The sequence below is a fragment of the Chiloscyllium plagiosum genome, unplaced genomic scaffold (genome assembly GCF_037043375.1).
Source record: "Chiloscyllium plagiosum isolate Xiang-an unplaced genomic scaffold, Cpla_swu_hap1 HiC_scaffold_13, whole genome shotgun sequence".
NCBI classification, from domain to species: Eukaryota; Metazoa; Chordata; class Chondrichthyes; order Orectolobiformes; family Hemiscylliidae; genus Chiloscyllium; species Chiloscyllium plagiosum.
Window position 1 is genome coordinate 21299332 of NW_028270151.1, and position 23428 is coordinate 21322759.

A 23428-nucleotide genomic window follows, 5' to 3' on the forward strand; every position below is an offset into this window, starting at 1 on the left:
TAAGACTTTAGCCAGAACTATTGCCATTTCTTCCATGGGTTGTCTGTTTCCTCTGCTCAACTGCTTCCAGCTGCTGACTGTGTGTTCTTAAAGCAGGAAACTCACTTGTCACTGGACCTGAGATGTTAACAATTTTTTCTCCACAGACTTGCAGAGTTCCTCCAACAATTTCTGTTTTTATGGCAGTTTTCCACTGCTGTTACATTGAATTACTTAAGCAGTAATCCCAACTGTTGATCACCATGTTGCATGTGTGTCGAACCAACAAATGGCAGCTTGTGGTTCAGTTCGAGAATCTATCACCAATCCTTGTTTACTTACTGGGTCTAAGGGCCTGTTTGCTTAAAAGTGGCAGAGGATGAACCACTTGTGAATCTTAACAAGAGGAGGAATGTCTTAAAGATGTAGTTTATTGCAGGATATCGATAAGAAAAAGTCATAGCTACTTGTTCGAAATTATATACCTGACCACCATCAAGAGCCAGAGCCGTACTCTTTGTTCTGCACTCAGGACTATTTGATGTCATCAGATTAGGCGGAACCAAATGCAATCTCCAAAAATAACTCTTTCAAACTCAATATCATATGCAAAAATCCACATGCTGGATATTGACAGGGCCTAAAGCATTTCTTGTATCCAGTGCTTTCAACCACTTTTTTCATATCATTCTGAGTGAATTGAATTGGTTAAAGATAGTTGCAAGTGCTCCAGCCTGTCTTTTGCAGTGATGTGGACTACCCCATCATTGTGGGAGAGAATACTTGTGAAGCCTCCCACCTGGTTAATTATTTAATTCCTCACCACCATGCATATCTGCATTTGACAGGACTGTACAGCTCAGACAAATTTGTTAATTGAGAGATGACTTTGTTCTATCACAGTCATTCTGTTATCAGTTTGCATGTGGTGCTGTGCTATAACTTCTCCAGGCTGATATGTTATTTTGGTTAAGAAAGACACTGCTCTTGGCACATAATCCTGCACTCTTCATTGAATCAGGATTGAACCACTTGATGGTAACAGCAGAGTGGAAGGTATGCTAAGAGGGGAGTTTGCAGATTGTGGCTGAAAGCAGATCTGCTGCTGATGGCCGAAAGCACCTCATGGATAACGAGTTTTGAGTTGCTGGATCTGTTTAAAATCAAATATCTTCAGTGTGGTGGTAATGCCACACAACGTGGTAGAAGGTATCCTTTGTCTTCACAACAACTGTACAGTGGTCACTCCTCCCAATACCTCATGAACAGAAACATCTGTGACAGGCAGATTGGTGACAGTGTGATCAAGTATGCTTTTCCTCCTGTTGGTTCCCCCACGATCCTCTGCAGACTGTGTGCCAGTTATGCCCTTTGGGACTCAGCAATCTCAACTGATGGTGGTGCTATTAAATTGCAATCCCATTCAGCTGCAGTATATTTTGCACTTATCTACAGTGTTTCTTCCAAATTTAACATGGAAGAACACTGGTTCATCCACTGAGCGAGAGCGATAAGTGGTAATCCACAAGGTTCCCTTGATCATGTTCATTTGACCTAACGGCGTCTGGAGTCGACTCTGAGAATTGCCAGAGTCTTTCAGCTGCATATTTTTGAGCTACCCGTTCTGGTGGGTCTGTTTCTGGTGCAGTTGGATGATGGAATCTAAGGCTGAGTGGTATTATTCTGAGAATATGATTATGTCAAGTTATTGCTTGACTAGACTGTAGGACAGCTTTCACAATTTTTTCTCATGTCATGTTAGTGAGAAGACCTTGAGCAGGTTCCTTCGTTGTTTCCATTGCTAGGTTTACATTGGATGGTCCATCAGTTTTCTTTTAACATTTCTATCGTGGTTTTGTTTAACTAAGTGGATTAGGTTGCTTCAGAGGGCAGTTAAGAATCAACCCACATCCTAGCTATAAAACCCTTAAAGAAAGGCCGGTGAAGCTTTATTGCAAGAGAATTTGAGTGCAGGGTAGCCTTGACAAATTGGATGTGGAAAATTTGTTTCCTCTTGTGGGTCAATCCAGAACTAAGGGACAATGATTGAAATTAGGGGGTTGTCCTTTTAGGACAGAGATTAGGAGAAATTTTCTGAGGGTGGAGAGATTTTGAAACACACTGCCTCAGAAGGTGGAGGTGGCAGTGGTCAGTAAATAATTTTAAGACAGATTTAGATAGATTCTTGTTAGGCAAGGGAATCAAAGGTTATCAGGGGTAGCTGAGAATGTGGAACTTGAAATACAAACAGGTCAGCCATGAACTTACTGAATGGTGCAGCAGACCAAGTGCCAAATGGTCTAGTTGTATAGTGGCTTGGTTAGGTTGCACCTGGAAGTACTACGCACAGTTTTGGTCTTTACCTCAGAAAAGATTTTATTGCCATACAAGCAGTGCAATGAAGTTTCACCAGACTTGTTCCTGGGATGGTGGAACTGTCCCACGAAGACACAATGGACAAACTGAGCCTGCATCCTCTAGTTTTGAACAATCATGGGTGAACTAACTAAAATTTACAAAATACTTAAAAGAGAGAGACAGGGTTAGTGCCTGTAAGACATTTCATTTGGTTGGTGAGTCTTGAACCACAGAACACAATTTAAAAATAAGAGGGTTGTCACTTAGGTCTGCGATTAAGATTTTTTTTTATTCAGAGGATGGTGAACCTTTGAAATTCTCTATTGGAGGACTGTGGAAGTTCAGACTGAGTATGTTTATGTATGTTTAAGTTGACATTGACATATTTTTGACGACCAGTGGTACATAATGTAACAGGGGTGAGATAGATGAAAAGGTAATGAAATATTCCATCTGCCATAATCATATTCAATGACCTACTCTGTTCTTAAGGTTGGGAATTCTCTCAAACTTCTCTATCTCACTTTCCCAGTTTTAATCTGTTCCTAAAATGTTTTTGATCAAGAAGATCAATTGTCATAATATTTCTTAAATATGGTTGTGTAAAATTTTGTGTGACAATGCTGCTGTGAAACATTTTGAGATGCTTTATTAAGTTGAGGTGCAATACAAATACACTCATGTTGCAAAAGGATTACTATCAGACGCTTTGTACATTTCACTTAGCAATCAAGTCTCTTACCTTTTTCTCCTTCTTAGTTTCTTCCTTTTCACTGTCTTTTTTCTTCTCTTTCTTACTCTTCTCATCTTTTGAGACTTCTTTCTTGCTCTTCTTTTCCTCGTCCTTACTGCTGTCGTTTTTCCCTTTCTCTTTTTTGATCTCCTTCTCAGACTTCTTTTTCATCACTTTCAATGCGCGGTGGAAGAACTGTTTCTTCAGAAGCCTGTCGACATCAGAGAATAAAAATATATATTTTGGTCATTGCAAAAATATCTATTTTCCTCCTTTTCTCTGCTGATGGATGCTTACTCTTGCCCAGGGAAGGTTGTGGACATACCTACTACCATCTGGCAACTCAATTTGCTGATTAACATATCCCTCAACCAATGACACAAAAACAAATTAATCTGGTCATTATCCCATTGCTGTTTGTGGAAACTTGTCAGCAAATTACTTGCTGTGTTTCACACATTCTAACAGTGACCAGACCTTAGAATCCACTGGTTGTAAAACATTCTGGGTCATCATGAGCTTAGGATAGGTAGCATACATATCAAAGCCTTCTCATTACTAAATTTCCACTGCAAAATTCTTTTAGAGAAATCCTGGAATCATGCTGCTATTTCTGTGGCCATTTTTATCAAGCTGAGAAATGGTTTTGTCACTCCGTGTTATGGATGCAATTATATATTGTTACTTAATATACATGAATAAATATTTTAACCATTTATTAGATAAGATGTTAAATAAAAATGCATAAATGGGAACAGACTGGAAAGCACACTGCTGTAGAGTCCAACCAGGATCATCCTAACCATTATGGCAATGGCTTGCAGTGTTCTAATTATAAGCCAGCAGTAGTGAAGGCCAGCCTAGTTCAGATATTGGGTTGCCAAGCTCACCACTGGTTCTACTCTTTAAACAGTAATCATGGAGCTACAATGCTCCAAGTGACTCTGCTTGCTAATATGGCATACAAAGCCAAGTGCTAGAAAATTGGATCAGAATAGCTGGGTGGTTGTTTTTGACCGGATGCAGACTCAAGGAGCCAAAGGCTTTTATAATTCCAACCACACTTCAATATTGCCTGCTGATTTAAGGACGCGCAATGATATGAACAAGAGGAAAACAGAGTTTACAAAGTTAGCACTTATAAACTTCCACTCACCTGTTGCAGTAGTCAACTACTGATTCTCGAGTTGTAAATACTGCTTCCTCTCCTTTCTTTGATTTTGCCCATTTTGAATCCAGCAAGCAGTCCACAGCTTTGGAAGCTGAAAGGCGATGACAACATTAACACTGTACTTATAGCAAAGAAACAGGCCATTCAGTCTAAGCAGTTCATGCTGGTGATATGAGTGTCCTCCTATCCCTTTTCTTCTTTCCTTTCTCCCTCATGTAATTAACAATAGATAAGGAATGTTGCTGAAGAAATGGTAAAAGGTTTTGTTCTGCCTTAAGTATAGAGGATGCAAAAAATATTCCAGTAATAGCTATAAATGAGATGTCAAGACAAATGGGGAGAGGACAGGTGTATGGCTTTAAGATTAGAGTATTAGTCATGATCATGTTGAATGGCAGAGTGGGCTTGATGGGCCAATTTGCCTACTCCTGCTCTATTTTCTATGTTTTTATGGATGGCCTTGACAAATTGAATGTGGAAAAGATGTTTCCTCTTGTGGGTCAATCCAGAACTAAGGGGCAATGATTGAAGTTAGGGATTGCCCTTTTAGGACAGAGATTAGGAGAAATTTTCTGAGGGTTGAGAGATTTTGGAACACACTGCCTTAGAAGGTGGAGGCGGCAAGGGTCAGTAAATAGGTTTTAGACAGACTTAGATAGATTCTTATTAGGCAAGGGAACCAAAGGTTATCAGGGTCGTTGAGAATGTGGAACTTGAAACACAAACAGGTCAGCCATGAACTTACTGAATGGTGCAGCTGACCAAGTGCCAAAAGGTCTACTTCTGTGTGCATTTCATGTGGTCAAATGCTTGTTCCTGTCAAAATCTCCACATGGCAACAAGTTTAAATTTCACAGACTACAAATGAAACATTAGATATTCACAAAAAAAGAAAGGTTTTCAAATGGAATTATTTTCTGCAAAAGGTCATAAACTTGTGAAGAACTGGTGATGCATGAGACAAGTGGAGATGGGCTAAAAAGAAGAGTGTGGGATTGAAGGATATAGTGAAACGTTAGAAAGGTAAAGTAACATTCAAGAGAATGCATAGACTTGTCAAATTTAAGTCTTTGCTTCAGAGTACAGCTTTTTCTTCCCCCCAAGTGCTGGAATACTTTATCCACAATTGTCCTTAAAAGAGGCTGAAGTTTTCAAGACTGAGATCAAGAGAGTTTGGTTTGGCAAAGGTACCAGGAGCTAGGGTGGATAATTTTAAATGGATATCAATCGAGTAACTTTGACCACATATTCTGGGTGCAAACATAGGCACTAACAGGCTACATTACCTCTAATCTGTGTGGACCTCTGGGATCTGTGCGAGGTAACGATTTCTGAAACCTGAAGCTAATGCTGGTAACAATATTGGCATGCAAATCACTTGATCCTTGGAGCAGCTGTCCGGATGCACTCATCGCTAATTTTTATCTAATATGCACACACACATGTGCATGCATATGAACCAACATAGGCACAACACAAGCATATGTACAAATATACATACATGCATTTGGTACTTGCATAAATTATTTTAATTTTGGCACTGTGATCTTACCAATGAAATAATCAACTCTGTGGCCCATCATGGTGGTTGACTTAGTTGGGCAATTGAAGCGTAAGTACTTGGCCACTGCTTTCTCCTCTTTAGTTGGTTCTCCAACCTCCTAAAATACAAAAGACAATGGCATACAATAAGTGCATTCAAACACAATACAGTTTTTAAATTGGAACTGCTCCTTCCAAGCACTGATCACTACAAGCATCAGAGTAGAGATTAAAATGGACCCTAACCAACAAATTCACTGAATAATATGTACAACTCAATACAGGGCCTGAGCAGCATAAGGTCAGTAACACACTGTAACAGTCTAATTTAATTCTTTAAGAGAGATATTTTAACGGAGGCTATGGAATAATTGCTCGGTATTTCAAGAATTTTCACTAAGATTGTAGCGGTCATAAACTGAGCAATATGGGACTAAATAAAATATTTAGTTAGTGACCTTTATGGTAGAAAATTGTGCAGGTTATGACCTGTTGATAGCATGCACACATCCAATCAGGCTACAAAATGATTGAAAATGTCATTAGCAGCTACTCAATAACAACCTGCTCACTGATGTCCATTCTGTATTCTGCCAAGGAACATTTAGCTCCAGGTCCTGGTCCAAGCAGGCATTTATGCTTTTCAACTTGTCACGTGGTCACATGCTCCACATTCTCACCACTACCAGGATAAAGAACTTTCTCCTGAATTTCTGCTTGCATTCCTTAATTGACTATCTTATTTATGATCCTTAGTTATGAACACCACTAAAAATGGAAGGATCTAAAAGCATGGAAGAGTTTGATAGAATAAAGACAAATTAAGTTAAAAAGCATGGTCATAAGTCTACAAAAGCATACTATTTGAGTCACTCCCTGAAATGACTTTTTCAAGAAAAGAATTGTTAGAAATTCATCAACTTTGACATTTTCAATGGAATTTCTAAAGAATTAGAATTCCTACAGTGTGGAAAGAGGCCCTTTGGCCCATCAAGTCCACACGGGCCATCCGAAGAGTAATCTACCCAGACCCATTCCCCGATTACAGAGGAACCTTGATTTCGAAATATCGGATTATCTGAAGGAGATCCAGAGGTCCTGATAGAAACATTTCATCAAAGACGTATTTCCAACAGTGATCGCCAACAGGCACCGTCTCCAAATGACTGACCTCCCGCTCTCCGTCTCTCCCCACACTTTCCTTGGAGTTCTACAGAGGGGTGTACCCTAAACCCCCCTTACCCAGAAAATCTCTCCAACATTGTCCTGTACCGGGTGAAGGTGGAACCTGTCCAAACGCTGCAGTAATAAGGTGTGTGTGTGTCTGTGCGTGCGCGCTATTTGGAGACTTACCCCACAAAGGCAGCAGCAGCAGCTGTTGGTGTCCAGTCCGGCTGCCCTGGAGAGGGGGCGGGGGACAGGATTGGACGGGTTTGGAAAGCGGTGTTGGACGGGGGTGCTGGCCAATTCACCTAACCTGCACATCTTTGGATTGTGGGAGGAAACCCACGCATACACGGGGAGAATGTACAAATTCCACGCAGTCAGTCACCCGAGGTTGGATTCGAACCTGGGTCCCTGGCACTGCGAGGCAGCAGTAGTAACTACTGAGCCACCGTGCCGCCCTATCCACTGGACCTATATCACCCATGACTCTGGTAGCGGTGGCATTCGAACCCACGACTCAATAGAGACTGGAACTTAATTCCAGCGACTTAGACCACCCGGCCACACTACCACAATATTTAAATTGGACGTTATTTAAACTGAAAAAAATCAAATTATTAGGCTGTAATTAACTAAAATGATATTTGAAGCTGATGATTTATTCAGTTATCCTTTAATTATATTAGTTAAGGAGACCGGACATGAAACTTGCATATCACTGTCAATAATACTTCCAGATAGGGCCATGGAATATATAATATTTGTAAATGTGACTGACAGTTAACTTGCTCCTTGCTGGTTACTTTTCCACCTGCTAATAAAGGATGCTTTCTGGGTGTGCTAAATCCTAACAATGAGGCTCAAAATGACTGGTAGCAAATGTCTTGATTGGAGGCACAGGATTGCAGTCCGCAGATGCATTCAAATCACCTGGCAATTTTTTTTAAAGCAATAAACTTCTGGCTTCCTGTAGTTCCAAAGTACAATCTGTTTCTATTATGTGCATATTCAAAGTCTCTAATGTTTACAATACAAATTACATTTTTAAAAATGCAATAAGTGACTTTGAATAAAACTAAATGAATAGAAGTATCTAAATACAGGAATTCCGTCTCCCTCAATGAGAAACAGTTTTGTTCTCAAGCGATTAATGACCCATGAAAGCAATCTAATTTCTATTTGAACATATTTTATATCTTTTCCATCCAGGAAGCAACTTTCAACCAATTGATGCACTTGAGAACAACTTAGAAAGTGACAGTTTTCCACAGGAAGAATGAACCAATATAATAGATTGGTACAGCCAGAAGATGACAAGTTCTGTTCAGTTCAGTTAAAATTGAGTCTTTGGCCTCCACTGTTCATTTAATTCCAGCACACTTATGTTGCACGTATTATTGTCAAGGAGATGGCTGATGGATTTCTGGAACAAACTGTGACATTTTCCCCCTAGTGGCTTCCAATAGCTGCAACATACACTGGTGAGCTCAGAACAGCAATGTCTCACCACAGAAAACTGCTTCAAAGCTGCTTCTTTCTCTGCACTTGATGTAATCATTTGGGAATTTGAGAAGCCATGACTTCAACCCACAGTCCGTAATTTAAAGGCTGTTCTGAGAATCACATTTCAAATATCCAAGATCCTTCATTTAGAAGAAAATAAAATCCTATGCTGAGTTGACTAGTGGTTTAACTGTGCATCCTTTAGTTATTAAATTTTGGCAACCTGATTGCACCAGCTAAACAAAATCTCCAAAACATGTAAGGAATTCTTAGAGCACTCCACTTTATAAAACAATTTTCACTTAAGGAAACAAATGAGTTAATCATGAGCAACATTTAGCTATATGTGGAAGCTTGCCAGATGCAAACTGACATGTTTTCTTCATTATATTACAATCATACTTTAATTGGGTGTGAATCAGAGTGATGCCAATGTGGGATCATTTCGAGCACCTGTGAGGTTATCATGAAGGACTCTCCTTCACAACCTCTCTCCTCACTTAAACCACCATCAATTGTCTCTTTGTATTGACAGTAGCCTCATCGTCTGGTAGAACTATGGCGAATTTTATTACAGTTCAAATGTACTTAATTGGACTGAAGTCTGAGGAATTAGCTGAAGGATATGCAAGTAAGACTTTTCAGAGTTTGACAAAGTTTGAACACTAAGGACCACACATAAAAAAAATCTTACAATTTAATAACCCTTACTGTCAACATGCCGTTCATTACAGACCAGATGGGATAATGATTAACAAAGGCTCTGCACTGCCACTGAGAATTCCACATAACTAGTGGACTGGGAACGAAAAGCGAAAAGGCCTGAGGCTATTTAATCATAATGGCAATTGAATTAAATTATTACATCTTATCTTAATCATGTTGCTAATGGCATGAATACTTGAAGTTGGGTTGGGAGATACTTGGTGATAAATTTATATCCCTAACATTTATATATGAAAGAAATTTTAGTTTGAAAATAATTAGTATTTCTGATGTCTCCCAGTTTAAAACCTACCTTTTATATTATTTACATACCAGTGTGTTTTAGGTGATTGTAGGTGCTTTAACAATGGCATTAATATCTATCCTTAGGCAATAAACCTCAAACTTTGTGACCTGACTCAGACATTGACTCTCTGCACTACAAAAAACATGACTAATGGACAATACTCTCGCTTCCAAGTCATGAGAATCTAACTCCAAGACTTGAGACAATGTAATCCAGTGTGCTATTCACAATTTACTGCAGAGAATACTTTGTGGACAGAAAATAGTGTGGAATGAATTGCAATTCCAAATTCCATTAGATTTCAAACATTATAATTACATGAGAAATAACTGGCTGGTAATGGCAGACTTAGTAAGGATTACAACATGAGGCAATTGACTGACAAATATAACATGCCAACACTTAGGGAAAATGGTTTGGAGATATTACAACTGAAGTCATCAACTATATAAAATGTTGTTGGTAGCAAGCTAATTTTTGGTAACTTATTACAGATGAGAGATGCAGGCGAAGGATTCCCCTGGTAGCAAGTACGCACTCGGAAGGATAAGGATTTTCTGGCAGAAGGTACTGCATCAGGAGCAACAGGTGATGAGCGTTCCTGATAGCAAGAAATTGAATTTAAACATAAATTGACAACAGAGTCTTTGAGTCAGCAGCCAGATGCTCTGCAGTGCTATCTGACAATATGGCACAGGGTGCCATCCATAAAATTTTCTAATGACGACTGAATCAAATTTCAAATTGTCTTTCTAGACAAAATTTTCTAGAATAATAAGTGTTGACATGAACTAACAGGATCCAGTCTTCGTATTACATCATTCAAATTGTCTCTCTTGTAGTTCCTGGAGACACCTGTACGCTGGAGGAACCTACAGCTTGCACAAGTAGAAGGATACATTTACTCTCCCCATTTTTCTCTCTCTCCAATTTTAGTTACCTCTTACAGCTTGTCAATTTTTCATAGCAATTGACCAGACTTGATTAGGTTAAATTGCAAAAGCCTTTGGTTGTGACAGATTGGCATTTCAGAAAATATTTCAGCTCACAATTTGTATCCAGCAGGATAATGGAAAACGTGCAGTAAACAAACTAATCCTGCAACCTTGTCAGTTTTGTATGCAATATTAACAAACAAGAGTGTAGATGTACAGAACTTGCACTTAGTGCAATTCAGGAGCAGGCAGACAAAGACCCATCAACTCTACAAATCTTAGTGCAACTAAGTCTAAATATGCCTGGAGGGATTTTGATAAAAATTACCAAGGTTTCCTTGTCACAAAATTTATATATACCAAAAAGTAATAAATTAGGACTCTGGACCAGCATTACATCTGCACTGAGCTCACAGTCCTGGATTAGTTTTTTAAATTAAAAAGAAAAACCATATCAAAATCCAAAATGCAAGCTGAGATACAAATTTTAACCCCATTTTTAAGTGTGGTACATGCAGTGGACTTCTGCCCCAATTAGTTACTTTGCTCTACTTGCTGTATGGGTTCTGTGCGAAGTGAGCGGATGCTCATTGCCAGATGACAGCAAAGAGGCCATCCAGCTTGTACTGAATCCGTAATTATCCTGGGGCAAACATAACTGACATGTCACTATCCAAATCCCAAACATACAAAACATTGTATGCCCATTAATTTTGTAAGAAACAGTAGCAGTCGTCAATAAGATCATGGTTGATCTGATCCAGCCTTAACTTCACCTTCCTGCCAGTATATCCATAACCATGAGGGTGTCACAGTGGCAAGCACTGCTGCCTCACAGCGCCAGGGACCTGCGCTCAATTCCCATCTTTGTGTGGAGTTTGCACATTCTCCCCATGTCTGTGTGGGTTTACTGCGGGTACTCCGGTTTCCTCCCACAGTCCAAAGAAGTGCAGATTAGGTGAATTGGCCATGCTAAATTGCCCGCAGTGTTAAGTACATTAGTCAGGGGTAAATGTAGGGGAATAGGTCTGGGTGTGTTGCTCTTCCGAGGGTCGGTGTGGGCTTGTTGGGCCGAAGGACCTGTTTCCACACTGTAGGGAATCTAATCAAAACCTCATCTCCACTGTTAAGCAAATATCTGACTAACTTAGTTTGAATATATTCAGTGTCCCAGTCTCCACTGCTCACTGAGGGAGAGACATTCAAATGCTGATGACCCACTGAGAAAAATACAATCCTCTTCATCTGTCTAAAATGGGAGAGCCATTATCGATTCTGTCATGGACAGATGTATCTGTGGCAAGCAGATTTGGAAAGATTGAGTCAAGTACGCTTTTCCTTCTTGTTGGTTCCACTACCACTAGCTGCTGAATCAGTGCAACAGCTAAGGACCGGCTCAGACAGTAGTGGTGCTGCTGAGCCACTCTTTGTAGTGGACATTGAAGTCTCCCCCCACCAGAGTACATTATGTGTCTTTGCCACCCTCCGTGTTTTCTCCACGTGTTGATCTCAAGAGCAGTTAGGGATGTGCAACAATGCTGTTGTAGCCATGTGCATCCCTAGAATGCTTAAAGTTTTAATGACAATCCAGATAGTGACTAGCGACAAGATTACAATCCTGAAGGTGAGTAAATGCCCATAAAGATGTAAAACATGCAGCCTCCATTCTGAAGTTCAGGTTGTTTTCCAAACTGTTTCTGCAACAGCACATACACTTAGTAGTTAGACACGGGAGGAGGAATGATACCGAGGACTAAATGCACTAGCAACAAGTGTCCAGATGATGATGGCTGGAGACATTGTTAAGAAATCACCAAGTATCATCGGTGAGCAAAATTACCATTAACTGTTCATAAACCGTTTGTGTGGGGGAAGAAATTACTCGACCAGAAAAAAAACAAGAGGATAACAGTTACTAAACCAGCAGGGAGAGATGTATGTATGTCTGGGATGTGGGTAATACTGCTAAAGTTACATTTAATGTTTATGCAGAGTAGTCTAAGAGTTCAGAGTGCTACAGAAGGCTAAACCAGTGTGCAATTGGAACAATGAACAGGTCAAACTTGGATGGAATGCCAAATTTGAATTTCATGATAAAAAGGCAACGTACACATTTTGCTCATCAATCTCCAAATTACCTTAACCATAACCACTACTGTACTTAAACATCAAGCTACTACCATATTCAAGAATTTTAACCTATACTACTTACACTATGTATTTTCCCAGTGACCATACTTGGTCATTGGTACTATTTGCCATCTGTACCAGTACGTAGTACTTTGGAAAGGTTCTTTGTCAATAACACATTTCTGCTGTTGTTTCATTTTGTGGCTATTGATGGATTAACGGTACAGAATATGCCACCGTAGACTATCAGAAATCCGGATTCAAGTCTCACCTGCTCTAGAGGTGTGAGACAAAATCTCTGAAAAGATTGATTAGAAAATATCCACAGAACCTGCACTGTTCTCACTGAGACAGTGGTAACCTCCACACCGCTGAGCCAGGAGGTTTGGCTTCAGCTCCTACTTCAGGATCTGACAGTCATAGAGGTGAACAGATCGATTAAAATTATTATGTGTGAATTCATATCATTCACACGATAAGGATTTCCAATCACGCATCACCACTTACTACTGATGCAAATTTCAAACCACTGTAAGAGTGAGAACAAGTTGAAGTGGTCAATGCAATTGGAAACGTAACCCTTTGAGTCATTGAGGTAGTGTAGAAATATACTTGTTAATCAGGTACAGAGAGATGCTGTCTCAAGGGGACTTTAACATATTGAAGTGATTTTATTAACACATTCATTTCATGGACACTGGCACATGCTCAAATCTCCAGAAACAGTATTGCCCCCGTGCGGTTGACTCATTTTAACATCATACCCCTTTGAACAGTAATTCCAAAACTAGAATTATGATAGTCAAAAACACAATGGGGTTTTTAGCATGATCTTTAAAGCAAAAGAACACCTGCCAATGTACAGCAACATCAAAATGGTTACAGGAGCAATTTTTAATCACTTTCAGCTCTCTCTTGCATGGATAAAAACTCTTAATTTTCACAATACTTTAATGTTACCCTCTCTCTCTCATAACACAGAGTTTGGAAGGACAAAGCCTGGTATTGGGCATTTCACTTCATTGGGATGATTGTGATGCCTCCACATTTTATAAGTTTTGAATAATTCTGTAGATTTGTTGGGCATGTCCCTAGCTTCACAGCTTAGCCTCTTGCAAACAACTTCAATTGATGTAACATAAGAAAATAGTCAAAGCGGTTCATTGTAGGGGTTCTCAAACAAAATTTGACACCAAACTAAGTTAGGAGATATTTGGATAGCTAACCAACAGTTTGATCTAAAATTAGAAATTTAAGGACAGAATCTTAATGGAGAAATGTAAGGTTGGAGACATAAACAGGTAATTCTAGAACTTATAGCTGTGGCATTTGAAAGCATGAAGTCAGGTATGAACAAAGGGCCAGATTTGAAATTCACAGACCTGAGGATTATAGGGTTTGAGAAGGTAAATCAAATGGAAAGGGGAGAGGCCACCAAGGGATTTAAATACAATGAAAAGTTTAAAATTGAGGCAACTTATTTAGGCCAGTGAGTAAAGGAACGATGGGTGAATGGAACTGGGTGTGTTAGGAAACAACAACATTTTCTCAGAAGCCACAGACATCCTTCAGACAACTAGATCAGCATAATGAGTTTAAGCAACAGGAAGCGTCCGTTGGCTGCCTTTACAAATCACTCAGCTATTGCAGGTCTCAGTTCTTTTGAGTAAGAGCTGAAAATGTGTTGCTGGAACAGCGCAGCAGGTCAGGCAGCATCCAGGGAACAGGAGAATCGACGTTTCGGACATAAGGCCTTCTTATGCCCGAAACGTCGATTCTCCTGTTCCCTGGATGCTGCCTGACCTGCTGCGCTGTTCCAGCAACACATTTTCAGCTCTGATCTCCAGCATCTGCAGACCTCACTTTCTCCTCCATCTATGATCTTAGTTGTCTTGTATGCTTATTTGTCTTATACACCAAACTACAATGTCTCCTAATTTGGCAATGACTTCACACTTGAAACTGTCATTTTCCTCACCCTCCCCACTTGTAACCTTCAGCACTCTTACAATCTTCTGAGGGCGCTTTGCTACTTCAATTTTAATGTCTGTGCATCCCAGATTTCTGGGCCTTAACTCTGGGAATTTCTTCCTTAACGTCCTTGCCCCTCTCTCCTCCACTTGAATACTTCTTTTAAAATTACCTCATTGACCAAAGCTTTTGCTACCCATCCCAATATAATTGTTCTGAAGCCTGGCAATGCTTCTGCACCTGGTACATTAGTAGACAATTTTAGGCACCTTACTTAAGGAGGGATGTAGTTCTATTGAAGGCTGTTCAGAAGAGGTTCACTGGATAAATTCCAGAGATGACAGGCTTGTCTTATGAAGAGAGCTTGAGCAATTTAGGACTATACTCTGGGGTTTAGAAGTATGAGGGGCGATCTAATTGAGGTAGTTAAGATGCTGAAGCAGATTGACAAAGTAGGAGGAGAAAAGAAGTTTCCTCCTGTGGGGCAATCTAGGCTGAGAGTCATAGTTTCAGGATAAAGGTCAGAAGGCAAAATAGAGACAAGGAGAAATTACTTCTCTCAAGGGGTCATAAATCATTCGTGTGGAGCGTGGTATCTGCTGGTAAATTTAAAGGACAGTTAGACAGATTTTCAATTAGTAATGGTTTGAAGGGTTATGGAGAGCAGGCAGGTAAGTGGAGTCAAGGCCAAGATAAAATCAACCATGATTATATCAAATGGCACAGCAGGCTTGAGGGGCTGAATTACCTGTTCCTAGTTGTTAAGTTTCTTCTAATGTTTTACTATTTTAATGATGCTATTAAATTGCATCTATTGCAGTCATTGTTTTTGAGATCCAAGTGTCAGTCACAATCCTGCTCCAGGCTTATTTTTTGCATGCATACTTAAGTCACTTCAGTACTCTAGCTACAGTGGCCGCAATTAACGACTACAATCACATTAATGTACTGATGGCACAGGGCCCCTTCGAACCTCCCATGTAGTTTAGACATCCAGAAAAATGCTGAAGATTACTTTAAAGTGTGCTTGTATAGTCCCACTTCCACTTCCCTCACTTGTCACAACTGCTAACATTACCCAAATAACAGACAATACTATTTAGGTGGATAGAAGAATATCACCAACACTGGCACAAGGTTATTAACAAGAAAAGCTACAGAATCCACTACGTCAAATTCACCACCCTAAATTGATCCAATCACCATTTAATCATATCGAAGAGTGAAGCAATATCCAAGTTGACAGCAGTACCTTATTCACTCCTTACTGTGTGGGACAGGGAATGAAGCTGAAGAAAGCTCTTGATCAATGGTTGAAAAGGACTAAGACCAACAGAATGGCTGCCAAATACTGTCTCAATTATCCCTCACCACATTAAGCCCCTCACTCTCATGGTGCACTGGAGCAGTGCCACTGTAAAATAAGATCTGTCAACACTGCTTGTTTTCATGCAAATAAAATGAAAATATAAGATGCGTATTCGAAGAAGTGCTAACATACGAACTGGGGCAAATGAAGTCACATGACAGTAGTGTTAGTTTTGTTGCTGGAAAAACAAACAGCTCGAAAAAGAAAATATTTCATTAATCTCTAAATTAAGGTTAACTATGATCTTCAAATCACTTTTCACAACCACAGGACATCCGAAAGTGCTTTCCAATCAATGGAATATTTCTGAAGGGTAGTTATTCTGGTAACCTAATAACCAATTTGTACACAGTAAACACAAAGAAATAGCAATGCAGTGAACACAAGAAAACCTTGGCTCTTGGCTGTAGGATGAGTATTGAGCAGATACGCGGGGAGAACTTCCCTGGTCATTATCAAATAGCACCTTAAGATCTTTACAAACTGACCCAAGTGGGAGGAAAGAGTCTTAGTTTAATATCTCATCTGAAAGATGGGACCTCACCAAGTGCTGTACTGAAACTGAGGAGAAAGTGAGGTCTGCAGATGCTGGAGATCAGAGCTGAAAATGTGTTGCTGGAACAGCGCAGGTCAGGCAGCATCCAGGGAACAGGAGAATTGACGTTTTGGGCATAAGCCTGTCAGCCTACATTATTTTCTGGGACACAAACTAATCATCAGACTCAAAAACAAGACTGCTACCCACTGGCTGACACCACACAAATGAATACAGATTTCTGTGGTAAACAACTTTTATTTATACAGCACCTGAAATGTAAAGAACGCACCAGGGATCTACATTAGCAGTCAGAAAGATCATGCTCATGCAACCAGAAAGATTAGAAAGGAAGTTGAAAGATTATGAAAACTAGTAGGTGGAAATTTTCCACAAAGGTGAGACAGAATGAAGAATGCAGAAAATGCCTGCATTAAATCTATGGAGTGAATTTATAAGGCTGCATGAGATTACGGAGTTGAAGCAAGTGATTGAAAAAAGATGGTTGAAATTAAACAAATTTGGGGATGCAAAATAGACAGCACAAATCAAGGGCTGCATTGGGACAGACAGAAGCAAAAGGCTTGCATTGCTAAAACATCTTTTAGCTTAAACAACTTTGGCTATTGCACAGTTTCTGCAAATCATTTTCACTCGTGGTGGGAAGAGTCCAAAAACAGAGCCCTTTGTCAACAAAATCATCACAAATAAGTTCAAAAAGAGCTTAGGAGAATTGTTAGCCACAGAGTGGTAAAAGAGTGTGAAACATTTTGAGAAATATTAGAGATTCATGAGGAGAAACTGTTAAGGTCTGAAACTCCCTATGACAAACTCATGTCCCTCTCTCTTCTCTGTCAAGATGTTCCTAAAAACCTATCCATTTGACCAAGCTGTCCTAATAGCTCTGTATGTAATTCAGTATCAAATATTGTTTGACCACAATGCTTGGATATTTTATTATACTAAAGGCATCATAAAAATTAAAGTTGTGTTACTGAAACTGGATAAACACAGCAGAGAGGCATGAATGGACAAACATGTTGTTGGTGGGTGATGAAACAGGTTAGGACAAAGCTAACAGAGAGCATTAATAAACAGAAGCATGAGGATAAACCATTTACGTAGATTGAATTGCCTTGATGAGGAACCTGGAGAATTGCTTCCTCCCACTACACACCTTTCAATTTCAGACATTAAGAGAGTTCACAAAATGAAGTGGTTGCGTCACAGTTATAAAAAAAAGTTCAACCTATGTGCAATCAACTAACAGACTGTTGTATGCAGGGTGTGTAATTTATTCACCATCTCATCATCTGTTATATGCTGTAACTGTATAGACTGGGAGCTTTCAACACAGTCTCAGTCAGCTGGTTACAGTATCCCAAGAGAGAAATACCTGTCACCATTACCTCATTGCACATGAACTGGTGCCAAAATCAGCACATACATCAGAGGCAAATGGAATTTAAAAATTAACGAGAGATATAATAGTTAACAACCACAGCTTGTGATCCACCACAAATTAATACTTCATATTGGCCTGCTCTTGTCTCCCCTTCTCCACTGCTACTCTCTCTGCAGAAATAATTTCCTTCCTGTGTTCTAATCTACTCTCTTCTTCACCCAACTCCTCTGCATCCCTCTCTCTCATCCCATTTCCTATCCCTGGTTATCACTCCTTCTTCCTGCTCCTCTTAGCTTGTATATCCTACACTTTAGACCTCTGCTATTCCTTCTCACCACCATCTGCTTTGCCCCATTTTCCACCAATCCTCCTAAGGGCTCTTCTGGTACAGTGATAGTGTCCCTGCCTCTGGGTCAGGAGGCCGAGTTTCAAGTACCTCTTGCTCCAGTGATGACATCCCTGGACAAATTGATTGGAAAATATCCACCAACCCTCCTATCGTTTCCCCTTCGTTCCCATTCTATCATTGCTCCCCATTGTCCTGGCTGCAATTTCACATACCAGTCTCCTGTTTTCTCCCCTACCTACCCTTTAACCACAAATTTCATCACCTCTCTTCCAGTCCTCCTTTCTTTAGCTCACTCTCCCCATGATGTTCACCTCAACATGCCCCACTCTACTAGGCAAAAGTGAGGACTGTAGATGCTGGAGATCAGAGTCTATATTAGAGTGGTGCTGGAAAAGCACAGCAGGTCAGGCAGCACCAGAGGAGCAGGAAAATCGGCGTTTCGGACAAAAGCCCTTCATCAGGAATGCCCCACTCTGCACCTTTCTCCTAAAGCCTCACCCCTTCTCCCCTCAAACTCACCTACCTCTGGCCCTCCCCATACTCACCCTTTCCTCCCACCACCACATTCACTCACTCCCACTACACTTGCTTCTACACAACACATTCCCAACCCCCTTCCCTTATCCTCCTCTTCCCCCACACTCCACCCTCACCAACACCACCCCCCTCCCTCCATCCATCGAACCCCCACTCCTTTCTCGCCGCCGGCCACTCCATCGTTTCCCCTATATCCCTAATCCCATCCATTCTGTCATGTCCCTGCCTGAATTTCCTCTCTACCCCGGGCTCTCAGCCTCATCCAGTTCCCGGCTCCCACTACCTGACTCCGCTTCTTCTGTTTGCGCCGCTCCGCCATCTCCCCGGCCCCAAGTGACGTGTAACGGGGCAACCAAACATCGCGAGAGTCAAGGCCTGGCATCATAAGCGTCCCCTGCTGGCCTGGAGGTGGAACTACACAAACAGCCCCGTGCTGCCCAGAAGGAGGAACAACTGCAACAACACAATCCCCTACCGCCCAGGAGGAGGAACTGCACCAACAACGTCTCCTGCCGGCCAGGAGGAGGAATTACACCAACACTGCACCTTCCCGCCCAGGAGGAGGGAGGAACTGCAACAGTCCACTACCGCCCAGGAGGAGGAAACAAACAGAAGGAACTCATGCACCACGTCATATTCGAGGAGGAACTGCAAACTACAGCGTCCCCTGTCGCCGAGGAGGTGAAACTGTACTAACTTCCCCCTGCCGGCCAGTAAGAGGAATTACGGTTTCCCTGCCACCTGCTGACCCGGGGAGTGAAACTGCAGTGACACCGCCCCTGCTGCCCGCAGAAGGAACTGCAGTAAGACTGGCCTCTCCTGTGCCATTGGCAGATATGGAGTCTTATTTAATCATGAAATACGGGCCTCGCTGGCCATTCTTCTCGTTCCTCGTTGGCCTTTAGATAATGGTGGTGAGCTGCTACAATCCATGTGCTTTAGGTAGACCGACATTGCTGTTCTGGAGGAAATTCCAAGCTTTTAACTCAGCGATGCTGAAGGAACAGCAAACGATTTCCAAACTCGAATGTTGATTGGCGGGAACTTGCTGGTAGTGGTATTCCCATGTGTCTGTTATCTTTGTCCTTCTAGATGGAAGTAGTTTTAGGTTGTTTAAGGGACCTTAGTAAATTTCTGCAGTTCATCTGAATGGCAGTAGCCTGGCTGCTTTGGTCCCGCTGCCACTTCCTGCCCAGAAAGAGTCAACTGCAGTCACACTGCTCCCTGCTGCCCAAGATGGGGGACTGCAGGCACAAGATCACTTCCTCCCAGGAGGGGGAGCTGCAGTCGACCAATCCTTGATTTTTTTTTATTTCAAAAATATACTTTATTCATAAAATAATTTGATGGTCTGTACAGTTGGTCATGCCATACATATGTAAACATGTACATACAGAGATCAGAATTTATCATTTTTATACAGGTCTGTACATTTTTCAATCATATGCCCATATGATTAGCTGAGGCGTCAGCAGAGCCCAAATGACTGCATGGGCCCCCTGTTCTTCATTAGGCAGGCAGACTTTACACAGTGGTCTTTCCCCACCGCGCCTTGGCGGCAGCTGCCCCAAGCTTCAGCGCGTCCCTCAACACGTAGTCCTGGACCATGGAATGTGCCAGTCTGCAACACTCAGTCGGGGTCAACTCCTTCAGCTGGAAGATCAACAGGTTTTGGACCACCCAGAGAGCGTCCTTCACCGAGTTGATGATCCTCCAGGCACAGTTGATGTTCGTCTCGGTGTGCGTCCCGGGGAACAGACCGTAGAGCATGGAGTCCTGCGTCACGGCGCTGCTCGGGACGAACCTCGACAAACACCACTGCATTCCTCTCCAGACTTCCTCTGCATAGGCACATTCGAGAAGGAGGTGTGTGACAGTCTCGTCCCCCCCGCAGCCGCTTCGAGGGCAGCGTGCGGTGCGGCTGAGAGTCCGGGCGTGCATAAAGGATCTCACAGGCAGAGCCCTTCTCACCACCAGCCAAGCCATGTCTTGGTGCTTGTTGGAAAGTTCTGGCGATGAGGCATTCTGCCAAATGGCTTTGACAGTCTGCTCAGGGAACCGCTCGATAGGATCCGCCCTCTCCTTTTCCCGAAGGGTCTCAAGGACACTACGTGCTGACCACTTCCTAATGGGCTTGTGGTCAAAGGTGTTTTTCTTCATAAATTTCTCCACGAAGGACAGGTGATACGGAACGGCCCAACTACTCGGAGCGTTCCATGGCAGCGAGGCCAGGCCCATCCTTCGCAACACCGGGGACAGGTAGAACCTCAGTACGTAGTGACACTTGGTGTTTGCGTACCGGGGATCCACGCACAGCTTGATGCAGCCACACACAAAGGTGGCCATCAGGGTGAGGATGGCATTGGGTGTATTTTTTCTCCCGTTGCCCAGATCTTTATACAGTGAGTCCCTTCGGACCCGGTCCATCTTTGACCTCCATATAAACTGGAAGATGGCCCGGGTGACTGCAGCGGCACAGGTTCTGGGAATAGGCCAGACCTGTGCCATGTATAATAGCAATGACAGTGCCTCACACCTGATGACCAGGTTTTTTCCCGCGATGGAAAGCGACCGTAGCTTCCATCTGCCCAGTTTCTGCCTCACTTTGCTGATACGCTCCTCCCAAGACTTGGCGCACGCCCCAGCTCCTCCGAACCAAATACCCAGCACCTTCAGGTGGTCGGTCCTGACGGTGAAGGGGATTGAGGATTGGTTGGCCCAGTTCCTGAAGAGCATGGCCTCGCTCTTGCCTCGGTTTACCTTGGCCCCCGAGGCCCGTTCGAACTGGTCACAAATGCACATGAGTCTGCGCACGGACAGTGGATCCGAGCAGAAAACGGCGACGTCATCCATGTACAGGGAGGCCTTAACCTGCAGGCCCCCGCTGCCAGGAATAGTCACCCCTCTCAGGCTCGCATCCTTCCTGATGGACTCGGCAAATGGCTCTATGCAGCACACAAACAAGGCAGGAGAGAGGGGGCAGCACTGCCTGACTCCAGATCTGACTGGGAAGCTATCTGATTCCCACCCGTTGATTGAGACTGCACTGACAATGTAGACAGTGAAAAATCTCACACACAACCAGATTATAGTCCATCAGGTTTATTTGAAATCACAAGCTTTTGAAACGTTTCTTTGTCAGATGCATTGAGAGAGGGCACACCAACACAGAATTTATAGGCGGATCATACAATTGGTGTAAGTGGAGTGAACAAACCAAAAATAGTTAATGGAAAACTCTGTTAGAAAGAAGATTCCAGTTTTGATTGATTAAGATGCAAATTCAGAATCTGTTTCAAGTCACTGCCCCAGATAATTAAAGGTTTTATCAGTGTCTGCCTAACTTTCTAAACTTCAGTCAGACAGAGATAAAAAAGATGATATCTTAGGTCAGACACTGAATTGTAGTTGTGAGGCCTCATTCAGAATCTGTCTCTGAGTTTTAAATCAGGCCAGTCTTGTTCCAAAAGCGGGAATTTATAAAATGCCGCACTGACTGACTGCGACTACAAATTGTGTGTCTTTTGAACAATATAGAATGTACCTACAAATAAACAAAAGTCCTCAATGAAATGATTTACCCCATAGATTTATGTAGATGTATGTGTGTATGTGCTTGAGAGACTGTGAGTGTGAGAGCGTGTGCAGGTGAGTGTGAATGTGTGTGTTAGTGAGAGGTCTGTGTGAGTGTGAGAGAGTGTAATAAGCAATCCAAAACTGTACAAACTGATTAAAGTAGAGAGGTCTTCCTTGCCTGCAGCATGAGATAGATAACTTTGGCCGAGTCACATGAGTACCTGCTATGTACATGGGAGAATGGTGTTCCCACGTGTAATAGTAGTATCCATGTCTTCTCCTCAAAATATCCCCACAATGTCACTAAATGTGATGCAGTCCTGTCTTACAAGTGAGGCTCAATGAAAGCTTTATTATTTTTCAGGACTGAGAAAAGCAGGTAAATCCTAGTCAAATCACGGATTCAGATAATTGAGACATGGAGCAGGAGGACTTGGGGGCAATTCGCTTCAATAACACAGGAATAAAGATTAGTGGAAAATTGTATAAATATTTCAAAACCTACCTTGACATTACCTCCCAAAGCAGAAGGGTATGGATGCCAAAAGGAAACATGATAATCCCATTATTCTGCACAAAATGCTCTGTTATCACTTCCCTTTCAGGGCAAATAATGTTCACTTTGATAAGTTACCAGGTGGTATTGGCTTGTCTGGGAGGCAGTATGAAGGATGAAGATGCTATTCACAGACAATCAGCCAGTTCCCTTGAAACCCTCCTCAACCGAAAGCACTAAAACAGATTATCTACTTATCAATTTGATTTCTAATTGCTGGACCTTGTGCACACATTTTCTGTAATTCCCAGCATTTCCACAGTGACTATACTTCTCATTGGCTATAAAGCACACTGAGATATCATGAGGTTGTGAAAAGAACTATATAAATGCAAATTTCCTCCCAACTTATTTTTAGTAATCTTGGAACTGACCCCCCAACAACAATGAATGAATAACTGAAAAAAAATTAATGTTGGATGTTCTGGTCTTTGAAGATCATTAGTATTTTTGTAAACTTTTGTCAGAAAATTTAAAGACTTATACTGAAATCAATGAAGCAGTGGACTACCATTCATTCAAGAGTTGGATCTAACTAGTCTTTTGCCATTCCATTTTTTTCTTACACTTCAATGTTATCCAAAAAAAGGATATAAAAAT

At 41.7% G+C, this 23428-nt stretch overlaps 1 protein-coding gene across 3 annotated transcripts in view; it reads right to left on the reverse strand.

Annotated features, from left to right (window-relative positions):
- sec62 (SEC62 homolog, preprotein translocation factor) overlaps positions 1 to 19136 on the reverse strand; it is a 38624-nt gene extending 19488 nt beyond the window's left edge. Inside the window, exons 1-4 of one of the 3 annotated variants that reach the window (XM_043702638.2) lie at positions 18980 to 19136; positions 5794 to 5902; positions 4227 to 4332; positions 3080 to 3281 (exon numbers count right to left, since the gene is read on the reverse strand). In XM_043702638.2, the coding sequence (XP_043558573.2) occupies positions 3080 to 3281; positions 4227 to 4332; positions 5794 to 5902; positions 18980 to 19081 (519 nt within the window). In that variant the 5' untranslated portion in view covers positions 19082 to 19136. Of the gene's footprint in view, positions 1 to 3079; positions 3282 to 4226; positions 4333 to 5793; positions 5903 to 6347; positions 6654 to 12612; positions 12652 to 18979 lie in introns of those variants that run through there. The other 2 variants (XM_087993355.1, XM_043702640.2) reach the window with 2 other exon arrangements.
- Positions 19137 to 23428: the final 4292 nt, after the last annotated feature.